This window comes from Rhamphochromis sp. 'chilingali', assembly GCF_963969265.1.
Source record: "Rhamphochromis sp. 'chilingali' genome assembly, chromosome: 5".
Classification (NCBI taxonomy): Eukaryota; Metazoa; Chordata; class Actinopteri; order Cichliformes; family Cichlidae; genus Rhamphochromis; species Rhamphochromis sp. 'chilingali'.
The window spans coordinates 16,872,450-16,885,916 of record NC_137932.1 but is presented as its reverse complement, the minus strand read 5'-3'; the positions used below and the strand labels follow the sequence as shown (position 1 = coordinate 16,885,916).

Below are 13,467 nucleotides of genomic sequence, written 5' to 3'. Positions count from 1 at the left end.
TATCCAGTAAAGGTCCTGGCTAGGCCCCCCCATGCCAAACACCAAGCCCTGGAATGGTGCGGCTACGCCTGCAGCCTGTTCACAGCTCGGACACGACACATTTCACTGCATGTTGTACTCTATGTGATCATGTATCTGACCAATAAAGCTTGTTTCTTTCTTAAATATTAACAAATGGTTGTGCCATATTGTAGTTTTCTATTTATAGTGCATTGTGCTTTTATGTAATTGAATTTAAAAGCAAGGGTTAGAAATTAGCAACAGCTATAAACTCATGCTTCTGTGAGTTTCGTGCGCCGTATTAGAACCATGTTAAACTCCATTTTTCCTTTTTAAGTAAGTTAAAATAGAAATCTTGATATTTTTGATGGTTTGATTCGATACTGACATTGATCGGCTAGAATAGGCTCCAACAACCGTGAACTGGATAAGTGGAAGAAGATTGATGGATGGAGTATTAGGGGGTTTTTTTTTTGTTTTTTTTGTTGTTGTTGTTGTTGTTCTTTTAAGTGAAAATCATAATGGCTTTGACCCCTGCAATTGTGTTTTTGTTGTTCTTTTCCTGCATTATGGGTGGTCTCCAGCTGAATACTCTGCGCGGTTCCATCCTGGAAGATGCTGTACCTTCGACGTCCAAGCATGGTCTAGGTCGAGGCCTGCCCCTCAAAGAAGTGCTGGAGTACCTCGTGCCTGAGCTCAATGTTCACTGCTTACGCCTGGCACTCAACACACCCAAGGTCACTGAGCAGCTGATGAAGCTGGACGAGCAGGGGGTAAGGAGATGCAGCGAGCACGTCTTGAGGTTTGATTGTGGGTTATGATGGGCCGGATGAATCTGCTTGATTAATTCCTTTGATTGAGCACATTTGATTACTGCTTTCCATTTAGTGAAAAGACAGTGTCATGCAGACATGGCATCCGCTGAATAGAGTGCGATCCTTTCGTGCATGCATTCGATCGGTCTTTGAGCCAAAGAACTTTTGCAGCTGGTAACCTGTACTATTGACTATGCAAAGCAAACAATTGTCATTTGGCATTTCATGAATTTTTTTAGTGTGTGGGTGTTTTTCTGTGAAGGGGATGTATCATTGTTGAACTAAATTCTTTTTATTTATTTTTGCTGTATCTCTTTATTTACTCCCAAAGACCGTTATGTGGAATTTATCTGAAGAAACTGTTTATATGCATGCTGTGTCGATGCATGCACACACAACATAACCCTTAAAAAAATTATATATATATATACACACACACACACACACACTCAAAAGCTGATGCAGTTATCAGAAGCTGAATCCTCTGAAAATGTCAACATGATTTCTTAGGAAAATGGCACAAAATCACTACAGAACAACCCACGGTTATTCTTAAAATGTCAACATGAGTCCAGCCTCAAATGTCAACATGGTTACTCTGACATGACTTCCACACAGTAATCTCCATTTGTTTCTCCCCTTTTCATTGGAATAATGTTTGTTCTCTCCGCAGCTGAGCTTTCAGCGAAAGGTGGGGGTGATGTACTGCATGGCGGGTCAGAGTAGCGAAGAGGAGATGTACAACAACGAAGCGGCTGGGCCTGCACTAGAGGAGTTCCTCCATCTGCTGGGCGAGAGGGTTCGTCTTAAAGGCTTCACCAAGTATCGAGCTCAGCTGGACACAAAGAGTATGTACATTTGCAAAAAACTGCGAAGTGCCAGTGAGGGTGTGAGGGAACCTTTATATTTGATCTTACGCTGACATTGATCCTGTCTAATCCAGCACAGCAGGTAGTAAATTAGTAAATAGACATTCACATTGATCAAAAAGTGCTGAGTTCAGTTGCCCAGCAAGTATTTGATGGATTGGAGCATGCAGGGGGTCGTCAGAGTCTTTTAGATTATGTGTATACACACATGGGTTCAGTGCCTCAACTTGCATTGCGATAATCACATTAGATCTCATTCACATGTTAAAGGACTGGTACTGCACTAGTACTAAATACATTGTTTCCTTATAAAATGTTTATTACACTTTTTATTAGGATGAAGGTATGTAATGTAAGAAGTGAAATTAATTGTTGAGGTTGTAAGTTATTATAGCATTTAACTTGATTTAATTTCCTTGCCTTTGGCACCTAAATTTCTTGCAGTTTTCAAAACATTTAATTATGAGCAGATGGAATACATGTTTTAAAAATTTCTGATCCTGTTCCCCCCGTTTTCAACTCCAGTCCCATTAAATCCCCCTCACTTCCTTGTCTTCGTTCACCGATTCTTAAGTTTCCTCAGATGTTTCTTCAGACATTTGACAGATGGCCTTTAGTTTCAGATTACTGTATTTTCTTTTGGACACTGATATTGATCCTCTGTGGTTGTGCCCTTCTCCTTTGCCAGACCACCTGTGTTTGTTCCAAACAGAATTGATGTCCACTTTATTTTTGCTACCTCTGTGACATTTCCAAGCCTGTGTATGATATTATGTTATCCATATTATCCCTGCATGAACTAAGCCATTGCCCAATACCCTGTGAGACAAAAACTGCCCCAATCAATTTTTGCAGGATGTGTAGCCTCTAGCAAATTAAATACAGCCATGCAACGCCCTCCTTAATGAATGCGTGTAATTAATTGAGGTAATGTAGCTGTTTAAGTACGGCCTTTAAATACCTTGTGACTGTTTGGCTCTCTAAATGGAAAACATCAACAGCCTAGTGAGGTAGTGCAGTGGCTCCCTGACTGTAAAGAAGTGAGCGTGTTTTAGGGCCGTCTGAACGGCATATAGTAGAGACAAGCATGCGGGAAGAAAGTTTTAGGGTACTTGAACAAACCTGTCATGGTGTATTTTCCTGAAGTATGAGACATTTACGTGCAGTTTTCTCCTTCTCAGCTGACTCAACTGGCACCCACTCGTTGTATACTACTTACAAGGATTATGAGATCATGTTCCACGTATCCACCATGCTGCCATACACACCCAACAATAAGCAACAGGTATGTTAATTTACAGGGCTCAGAGCTTGGATACACTAAAATACCTTTGGATCCACCAGCAAGTTGTGGTTTTTCATTAGAGAAAGTAGTAATCCATGCTATGCACATTTTTAGAGTTAACATGATCCTGTTCTTTGTGTATATAGATGTAGTCAAGGAGGACATGCAGAGGTTTGGTAAGACAGAGGAGGATGCTAGAGGATGGTGTCAGATAGAGGCAGATAATTCACTGTGGCGACCCTTAAAGGCCGAAACAACAGTGGCTCAAGTGTTGTTGTTTTTTCCTCTAGATGTCTACTTAATTATGTTTTAACTTTAGCTTCTCTCTTTGAAAATGTTTTCCAGTTGCTGCGGAAGCGACATATTGGGAACGATATCGTCACGATTGTGTTCCAGGAACCCGGGGCGCTCCCCTTCACTCCTAAAAACATCCGCTCACACTTTCAGCACGTCTTTGTGATTGTGCGAGCGCATAACCCTTGCTCCGAAAACACCTCCTACAGGTGAGATTCAAGAGTACACCAGAATAAACTGCGTGTAGATAAAATGCTGCATACTACTTTTCAACCTGTGCCCCATTTGAAGCCTAAACAGTGCAAAAATAACCGGTTTGATGCTGTAATGTAGACTTGGTCAAGTCAAAGAGAATCAGTCTACTTGAACCTGGAGAGGTTACGTCCAGACTGGCATTATTCAAAGTAATACAGTGTCAAAATGTGATAGTTAAGGAAGGTGAGTTGAAAAACTACACACTGAACTAAAAAATAAGGGCTGTAGAGGTCAGTTGGAACATTCCCTTCTATGTCTTTTCATTACATTAGAGGTTATCTAAGGCCAGTGCTTTACCTGCCTTTTCAAAATGTCTGGAAAAATACTGCATTTGAGGACTTGCATGTGATTTATGATTCACTTTTCATCACAGCAAAAACAATAATGCTCTCATCCTTCTGCTCAGATTGTTGTACGGCTCTCGTTGCCTTTGCAGTTTCATCATGGAGTAGGCCGAGAGTGTTGAGAGCCCTCTCTACGACTCGCGATTTATTTCCCCGCTGTGAGAGGGTGTAATATTAAATACAATGTACAAGTCTGAAATAACTTTTAAGTAATTATTTATATTCTGCCTTTGCAGTCTTTCGTGTTCAGCGCTGTTCAGATTTGAAGGGCATTTCATTTAGCTCATTCCTGGCTCTGTCTTTTTATCTCGTTTTCTGTCATTCTCTCTTATCTTGCTCTCTAGGACTCTGCCTCCCTCTTCCACTAATGGCTGTTTTAATTGCTGTCAGAGCACATTGTGTGAGGACTTAATTGTCCCCCATGGGGCTACTTCACTACTAAACAACAGCACCACACATACACAAACACAAAGCAGCCAATAATGAATTGAATAGAAGAAGAGCAAGTACTATTGACATGTGCCTTATGCGACTCACAAACGCAAGTTAAGTTTTTTGAAGTGTAAAGGAGTTTTCTGCACACCATATAAAGGTGAAACATCAGCTTTCAAAAATAAATTATGATTCATAGTCACCACAGGAAATTGACTGAGTCATAAGATATTAAGCAAAGGTGACCTAAATGCTTTGAAGCTTTGGTTTGTTTTCTTAAGGTTTATGAAGACGGGGGCATACACACTTGGTATTGAACTACTTCACTGTTCTGTTCAATTTGTCATTTTGAAAGTGGGAAAATTCTGGGTTCACCTGGCCTTGCACCTGCTTTCAAGCATTTAGAGATCAAAACATAACTATTCTGCTCGCTCAATGTCTGCTCTTAGTGGAAGTGTAAAAAAACAATTTCTTTTGTTTGATATGAATAGAGCAAAGTACAATAAAATAGTGTGTAACCCCATTTAATGTAAACCAGGATGTGTTTTCTGTTCACTGCTCTAATGCTGCTAGTATCTTGTACAGTTAAATGTAATTGCGTGTTAATACAAAATAGGCTACTCTCAAATAATGATATTTTGATGGCTGCAACCCAAACTGAGTTTGTTATAAGACCTAGTGTATGAGCTAAAGGCATTAGAGTGCTGCCGAAAGCGATACTGTACGCGTAACTGAAAACTGATGGAGGATTTCCTTTAAAGGATTCTACTGGCATTTTCACTGTAATCAAGAAATTAGGTAATTTGAGTTCACTCTGTGAAAAAAAAATAATGCAGAAATCTACAGATGTCTTCAAGGCTGAAAGCCTCTGTAAAATACAGCTGCAGAGAAATGATGCGTCCTCACTGGAGAAGTGCGATACTTAAGTGCTCGAGTAACAGTTTATTTTAAAGGTGTGAAAAATGGTCTCTTTCCTACATGGCTTAAGGTCAAGTGGGCACAAGTGTATTTACAGTACAGTGCAAAAATCTTGAATCACCCCTCGTTTTTTTTAATATCTTGCTTCTAAGGAATAAGACTTAAGGCACATAACTGATGGGGCTTGACCAGTATTATGTGTGCACATAACAGAAATCCTGATACTTGTTTTCACACCACAGTTTGAACGTGATCTGACGTTGCGAGTTTGAGCTAAAAACTTCCCGTAGCCACGTATGCTTTGCATTCTGGGATGCGGTAAGTTACTATAGATGTGTAACAGTCAGCATGGATGGGTGACTGCTCGTGTTCTCCAATAGTCCAGAACAAAACACCTTCTTCCTGTATTTACTTTTGTTGCTCCCGCCCCAGACACATCTGTCCAATGAGCGGACTGAATGTTTGTAACGGCGCATTTTGATTCACCCTTTGAAGAAGGCACAGTTTCTCAAGTGCATCATCTTCTCCTGACAGATGTTGCACGCTCACTGAGGCTGTTGACATTCATGCCACAGCTGGAGCCATGAGGCTGGCAGCCATCAGATAGTTTCCTGTTAGATATTGTTTCCTCTCGTCTTTAGGTGGTGGTCCGTAGTTGTGTTATGATCGACACAATAAAATGATTCATTCCACAACTCGCAGCTTTTGTTTTCATCCTCACAGTCGAGCGTAAACTTTGATATGTCACACATGCAGGAGCTGCCTGAATGGCTCTTCGATATGTCTCAGCACTCCATTTGGAAACTACTAGTGTGGTTACTTATTTCCTCTTCAATGGTAAATTCATCTGCACCTTAACAATGTTGTTCTTGCGTCAGCATAATGTTGCCATCCTGGACTGTTGGAAATTGCAGCTGACCAATCACATTGTGATGTAATGGCTTTGGAATGCGAAAAAAAGGTTTTCATAAAACGCATAAAACGGTTAGAATTTCTCAAAAAGGTTTTATCCCCACAAATTTGAATTCTTTTAAACTCTTTGCATGGCTCTTAGCTAAAAAGTCACTACATAAACAAAACCTCAAAACTTTTAGATAACAAAAATAGTCCTTGCTTTGAATATTAGTTGCCTAAAGTAGACAAAAACATAATGTATACCTTCCCCATATCCACACTCTCACAATCTCGCACTCCATCAGGTATTGACATGTTCTTTTTCTTGGCCTGGCTCAGTGGGCAGCAGGTCATAGATACTGGAAGAGCAGAACTGCCCACACATTGGATATTTATAAGACCACAAATCAGTGAAAGCCACAGGAATGTGCTCTTTCATTTCTTTTACCAAACCTCCTGCCATAGAGATCACATAGCAGCCTCACAGTGCAGCAATTCCCCAACACTCCTTTTCCTCTCTGTCTTCCTCACTTGCTTTTCTCGTTCCTTCTCCTTATCCCCCCCCCTCCACATTCATTATTTCTTAATGCTCTTTCAGTCTTTTCCTCTTGCTTTCATACCTCTACCTACCTCTCGCCATCACTTTCCTCTGTCCTGCATGAGTCACAGGTCTTTGGTTGACTGACTCACAGGTGTTTGAGATCAGTACAAGTGCTTTTAGAGCTCCAATATAATGCATTGAGTGATGCTGTAGTGATGGAGAAGAATAAGAATAAAAGGTCACATTTTATTGTAACCATTTGTTCTCCCATCGTATAATCACTTTAGCTACCCCACTCTCAAATACCCGGCATGGTTCATTTGTTATCGACAGAAGCCCTGGCTAATAGAGCTATGCTGCTGCCAGTCTCTCATCAGATTTGATGTTATTATTTTTTTCAAAGTTGGATTATATGCTAGTAACAGTTTTAATAAGGATGCTACAGGGCAAAATACTTTCATGTAATGCCACTTTATATCTTAAACTCTTTACTGCTTCACTTTATGTTTATTTTAATCCTTCAATAGAGAGACATCAGAATTAGGAAGACTTCTAATTTTAACTGGACACAATATATATTTTTTTAAGATGTTATTTTAAAAATAACTTAAATTAATTAAATTTAAATTAATGGAATTTTATTTCAAATTACATGTAGTTAAATTTACCTACAAATACTTAAAGGTGTACACAGTAGAATGGGAGGTAACAAGTCGTATTATACTTTAAATTAATTTAAGTTGTCTGTAAATAAATGTAAGTATTTACATGTAACTAAGTTTATTTAATAACTTTCGGCATATTGCAGGAAAGGACACATAAATTATTTTGTAGGTAATTTCATGAAAGTCCATAAGTAAGTAACTATGTAATTTCTTGGTAACTTTGTGGCAAAATGAATAGTATTTTCCCAGCTTACATTGCAAGTGCACTGTACTTTTTGGAGTGTGTGCTGTGGACAGTAGTGGCTAAACTTTCCCTAACTTCCAGGTATTTTACAGGGAAAGAGACACTGTGCACTTGTTTGAACAGTTTAAAACAGTGATTTTTAAAGGGTGCTGTCATTATAAGGTCACACAGGTTTGCAGATTTTAATGGCATTTATTTATTTTTAAGTTGGTAAAGGGGATAACATTTCTTATCACATTTATGTTGGTAAAATAAAAATAAAGCTTGAATAATAGAATATCCAACATACTTATTGACATAATGAATATTAAATAAAGATGTGAAAAAAGCAATATTAATCCACTCCATAATACGTGCGCTCCAAAAATTACAACACATTTTCAACATTACCATGAAATTAAACACTACTCAAAAGAAATTATTAACGCAACATTTTATTTGCTTAGAGTATAATTATTTTGCTCATTAACCCCTTTTTCTAATCTGCCTACCTTCAAAGTAGTTGTAGGTAAATATATAAATATTGTAATTTCAAATAAAATAATTTAAATTCCGTTTAATTACAGGGGAATTATGTCTTTAGTCAGAGCCATTTATTCGTTTTTTGTTTTGTTTTGTTTTGGTTTTTTTTTGTTTGTTTTTGTTTTTTTTAAATAAATGTGGAAAAAAATCCTGTGATCATGTTAAACAAGTCAAGCTGTGAACTAACAGTGTGATGTAATTTTCCCTCCATTGTAAGGGCCATATTGAAAATATACACAGTTAAAAGAGTGAAAACTGCTAAACCGCTAACAGCAGAAGGGTCTTTGATGTTAACACGTTTGCATGCCCTGACACCTACGCATGTACACGCTACCTGCTTTCCTTCTCCTTGTTGATTTCAGCACAAATGGCAGGAAGGAAATGGAGACATTTTTATTTACTCTGGGTTTTTTGTTTTTTGTTTTTATTAATACCTGTATTGAATTAAAAACATGCTCTCTGTTGATGGGCAGGGTGTGGTTGACCTTCAAGTTAGATTAGAGAAGCTGTGACAACGTGGGCATGCTGGGTTGATGCACTGACGGTGATCTCCTTTTTGGCACAGATGATATGTCTGCTAAAATATGTTGAATTAAGTAGTAACATTTAATTATTTCTAATTCACTCTTTCTCATACGAGGGACTTTTCTCTTCTGCACTTGAGGCAGATAAAGGCCCCGTCCCTATTTGTAGAAAAATGGCACTGGAATTCCTGTGAGTATTCCCAGGATGCACTTGCCAGCCTTGCACAATAATAGCTTGTGTTCATTCTCAAAGGCAATTCTGTCTAGAAAACAATGCTTCTTCTCTTACCTCAGGGCCCACCTTTCCATGTTGCAAACATGGGAGATGAGGTGTCAACGATATGATGGTTAGGTTAATTGAACACCCCATGTCACCCATGAAGATAGGGTGCCTCTGAGGTATGTTTAGAAAGATGTGGGTGGCACAGGTATCGCTAATTAGACAAAGCTATTAATCCTGGTGTCAGCATGTATGTTGACGCATGTCAGCGGGGAAGTGTGTGTGGGATGAGAGCTCCCATTTCTACAGCTACTCTTGTCAGCTGGCAATTATCACCTGTGATTGAGCACATTTGGTTATGAAGAGGTTGAGACGAGGACAGGTGGCCAGCGTGCAGCCACAGAGCTCTGTAGACCGTTTAGAGAACTGTTTCACTCTCAGACATTTTAAAAATTGTTTTTTAAAACTTTCGCCAGTATGCAATAATTTCCTGATGTTTCCCCTGCACAGACTTCTTTTCTTCCTTTCTTAGCCACATATTCCTTTTGTGTCTCACACTGTGTTTTCTGTGGCTTTGGACAGCAGATTTAAAATAGCAGTCTCCCCTCATCCTCCCCATCTTTCCTTGCTTTTCATGGCTGCTCAGCTGAGTTCCTGACATACCAGAGAGAGCAAGTATCCTCAGATGGCCATTCCAGGGACTTAATGAAAGGAGGAAGGAAGGAGGGGGGAGGAGGTGTAGGGAAAAAACGCAATCACACAGCTCCTTGATTGAAATGAGGTTTTATTTACACCTTTCATGCAGGTTAGAGGCATTCAGTATTTCACAGGTGACTCGACAACCCGATAAGAAGTCACAAAATTCTATAAAAACTATAAAAATCATTTTAAAATGGCCTGTAAGGACACTAAAGTGTATCAATAATAAGAAACTAAACAAAAGGAATAAAGAAATTATACATTTCTGCTTTTATAGCTTTACTCTAAACTTCTCCATTTCAACATCACAACAACAAATGAAAGAGAGATAGCTTTGTTGCAGTTTGTTGCTTTTAAATCTGACTAGTCTAAAATGGCAAAGAGTTCAAGCTTTTCATGGGACATATTGTTTTCATTTAAAGTAAAATAATCTGATGTCTGAATAAAACACAGACTTTAAATTGACCCAGTTCTTGGCCTGGAGTTTTATTTTTTATTTTTTTTATCTGTTCTTTTCTTCTCCCATTTTTATTTCTCTTCTTTCTTTTAATTTCTCTGCCTGGTCTCTTCCTGTCCGTTGTAGTGTGGCCGTCACCCGCTCCAAAGACGTACCCTCTTTCGGCCCCCCTATCCCAGAGGGTGTGACGTTCCCCAAGTCATCGGTGTTCCGGGACTTCCTGCTGGCCAAGGTCATCAATGCGGAAAATGCTGCCCACAAATCACACAAGTTCCGAGCCATGGCCACCCGAACGCGGCAGGAGTATCTGCGCGACCTGGCTGAGCGGCACACCACCAACACCCCGATTGACCCCTCTGGGAAGTTCCCTTTCATCTCGCTTGCCCACAAAAAGAAAGAGAAGACCCGGCCATATGAAGGAGCAGAGCTGCGCAGTCTTGGGGCGGTGACTTGGCCAGTCCATGCTGAGGATCATGGGAGTGGAGGAGAAATGGAGGCCCTGCTGGCCATTTCCAACGACTTTTTAATCCTGTTGGACCAGGAGGCCAAGGCTGTGGTGTTTAACTGTGCCACTAAGGATGTGATTGGCTGGACGCTTAGCAGCCCCGCGTCTTTGAAGATTTTCTACGAGCGGGGTGAAAGCGTGTCTCTGAGGAGTATCAGTAATAATACAGAAGACTTCAAAGAGGTGGTCAAACGTCTAGAGGTTAGAACACACACAAAATACAATACACATAAGAATGGTGCTTGTTGGTATAAACAACAGTCGATGGAGGGAGTTGCAGTCTGTGTTCTGGATTTTATTGAAATTAAAAATAACTTATTTTCATGAGTGACCTGGCCAAGAAGGAAGCCGACATCATTATTATTATAAATGATAGCTGAAAATATAATTAGGTTTTCAACCTTCCTCTCAGTGGTAATGAACAAGTATTTGTTTGTTACCCTTTCACAATGAGTCATCCATTAACAATTTTTTCCGTCTTCTGCCCTCTGCTCTCATGCCCAAGAGCTACATATTCTAAATTAAATTAGGTTAATTGGTTTATGCGCCAAGATAAACTGCGATTTGTTTTTCGAACGTCAAGACAAATATTGTTGTGTCCCTTTTGGACACCGCTCATGCTTGCAATGTTAACCACGCTCTTTGTGTTTGTTGGAAGTCCTGAAGATGGCAGAATTATTTATTCATATTAATAGTAGAACTGTACTGAGAAACCCAACCAATGGAAAAAAACGCCGCTGGCTGCCATTGATCAGTTACCTGGCCCACTCACAGTCTCGCTTACTATTCAGTGTCGGCTGTCAGTCTGCCAGAATGACAACATTTCTGCATCCACATGCTGCTGTCTCATTACTGGTCTCTGCTTATTGAGGGAGTTTCAGAAACACCACTGGACAAATACTCCTTAATGGCTCATACACCTACACATACAGTGAAGTGATGCTAGTTCGTCCTTAGCTGTTTCCATGGAAACTGGTCGGAGGAAAAAAAGGTGTTTTCTTATGTAATCATCAATGCTTTAGAATACATTCATTTCCTCAGCCTCTATCTGCCTTAAAACTGTGTGTGTGTGTTTGCATGCGAACATATGTGATGTGTTTCTGTAGCCTGGGTTGAATTTGACATCTTTCATTTGCACACATGCATACAAACATATTTGAACACTTGCACTTCGTTACTTGGCTCGGGACTCAGAAGCTGATCACATGTTGCATTTTATGCATCTGTCTTTAATCTTCAATCGCTTGGACTACCTCAGTGCCAGACCGTGGAAGGGAAGTGGCCTCGGGCCAGCTGCTTTTTGGAGCCAATCTCTTCTACTCTCCCTCTCTTTGTCTCCCTCTCTCTTTCTCCTATCCCCCTATTTTTTCTTCTTCTTGTTTTCTATTTTTCCTTCTCCCCCCCCCCTTTTTTTTTTTTTCTTGTGCTCGCTTCCTCTCCCACACACACGTTCAGAAACATCAGAGGGCAAAATAACAATTCCTGTCAGGTGCCAGTCTGCATCATGATTTATTCACACTTTCTTGGGAAGTTTGACTTCTGCAGAGATTTTTGCTAATACGCTGTTCAGATAGAGAACTGAGAGGCACCCTGAAGCCACCAGGCACATCAACAGAAGGGCTGTGACTGACCACAACAGGATAAGTTTGTTGGGAATAAGGATTAGTATTACCACATATTTTATCAACTTATTAGTTGACCTTTAGAGTATTATGGGATCCAAACTCTTGTATTTTCACTTTTCCGTAACTGATTTTAGTTCTTCACCGCCAAATGAAAACAGTGACCCAGAAGTTTACCCAGTTGTTCTCATACAGCAGGAGACAAACCTGCTTTTATTCTTGTTGTTTAACAAGTTTGTATATATGAATGCTTGTTTTTGTTCATGCAAATAAACATCCTAAGGATCACGCAGGTTGTTTAAAACTGCTTCTTAAGTGGAAGTCCATTATTCGAGTATTTCAAATATCCTGCAAAGCTTTTTCCAAATAATGACTTATTTATGTTGAACCAAAATACACCCCGGGGGATGTTTGGTTCTTTGCTTTAGCTTCTGTCCTCCAGTCGTCCCTGTCCTTTAATGGCTCACATCCACTTTGTGCACCTCTCTGCCCTTCTCTATATCCAGTTCCTGACTAAAGGCTGTGAGACATCAGAGATGACGCTTCGTCGAAATGGCCTGGGACAGCTCGGCTTCCACGTGAACTACGAAGGCATCGTAGCTGAGGTACTTGTCCATTCACAATGAAAATGTGTGTCTGAGAACTGTGAAGCGCATTCGGGGAGAACACTTGCTTATGCGCGGTTTGAGAAGCTCCTAATTTGTAGGCGTAAAATGTTTGCTGGTGATGAAGCAGCCCCAGGGAGATGATTTGCATCCCAACATAGCAACTTGTTGTTGTCATGCAACAGATGTTTGCACACATTTCCTTTCTCAGACAACTTGAGATTCAAATACACCTTTATTTTTAGTGACAATGAGTATTTTACCAAAGCGATGTTGTATAATTTAATAGTTTAATGCACACAGATGTGCTTGTCCAGCAGTATGAAACACCAAGTTGTTCAGTTTTTATGCTTTATTTAAAAAATAAATTCTTTAGCGTGATATATACGCTGTAATATACTGTGTAACCCGACGTGCACCTCCCCAAAAATCTAACTACACATGGAATTGATACAGCCCACAACTACTGTGACTGGCCTGTTCAGCATCATCGATTCCTCTTGTGCATTTCTGCTTACTTCTCCGATGCAGTTTTTGTTTTATGAGTGAAATAATAGCAATCATCACCTCATAATCATAGCATCAATATAATGATTCAGAAATAACAGCAATTTCCTGGAATGAGATTGCTGAAACTATTGGGATGGATATGAGGGAGTGTGCAAGAGAGAGAGAAAAAAAGTGGGTACCCACAAAAGGAAAAAAATCCCAGCATTCTATTTTTCTTTTCTGTCAGCTAAGGCTGCATATAAAACAC

General features: G+C 39.8%; 1 protein-coding gene across 1 annotated transcript in view; it reads left to right on the top strand.

Moving 5' to 3' along the window:
- Window positions 1-13,467, top strand: part of sipa1l1 (signal-induced proliferation-associated 1 like 1) — a 100,868-nt gene that overhangs the window by 70,465 nt on the left and 16,936 nt on the right. Inside the window, exons 7-12 of the mRNA XM_080883854.1 lie at window positions 585-773; window positions 1,489-1,663; window positions 2,866-2,969; window positions 3,315-3,472; window positions 10,105-10,684; window positions 12,612-12,710. Coding sequence (XP_080739980.1) covers window positions 585-773; window positions 1,489-1,663; window positions 2,866-2,969; window positions 3,315-3,472; window positions 10,105-10,684; window positions 12,612-12,710 — 1,305 coding nt within the window. The remainder of the gene's footprint in view (window positions 1-584; window positions 774-1,488; window positions 1,664-2,865; window positions 2,970-3,314; window positions 3,473-10,104; window positions 10,685-12,611; window positions 12,711-13,467) is intronic.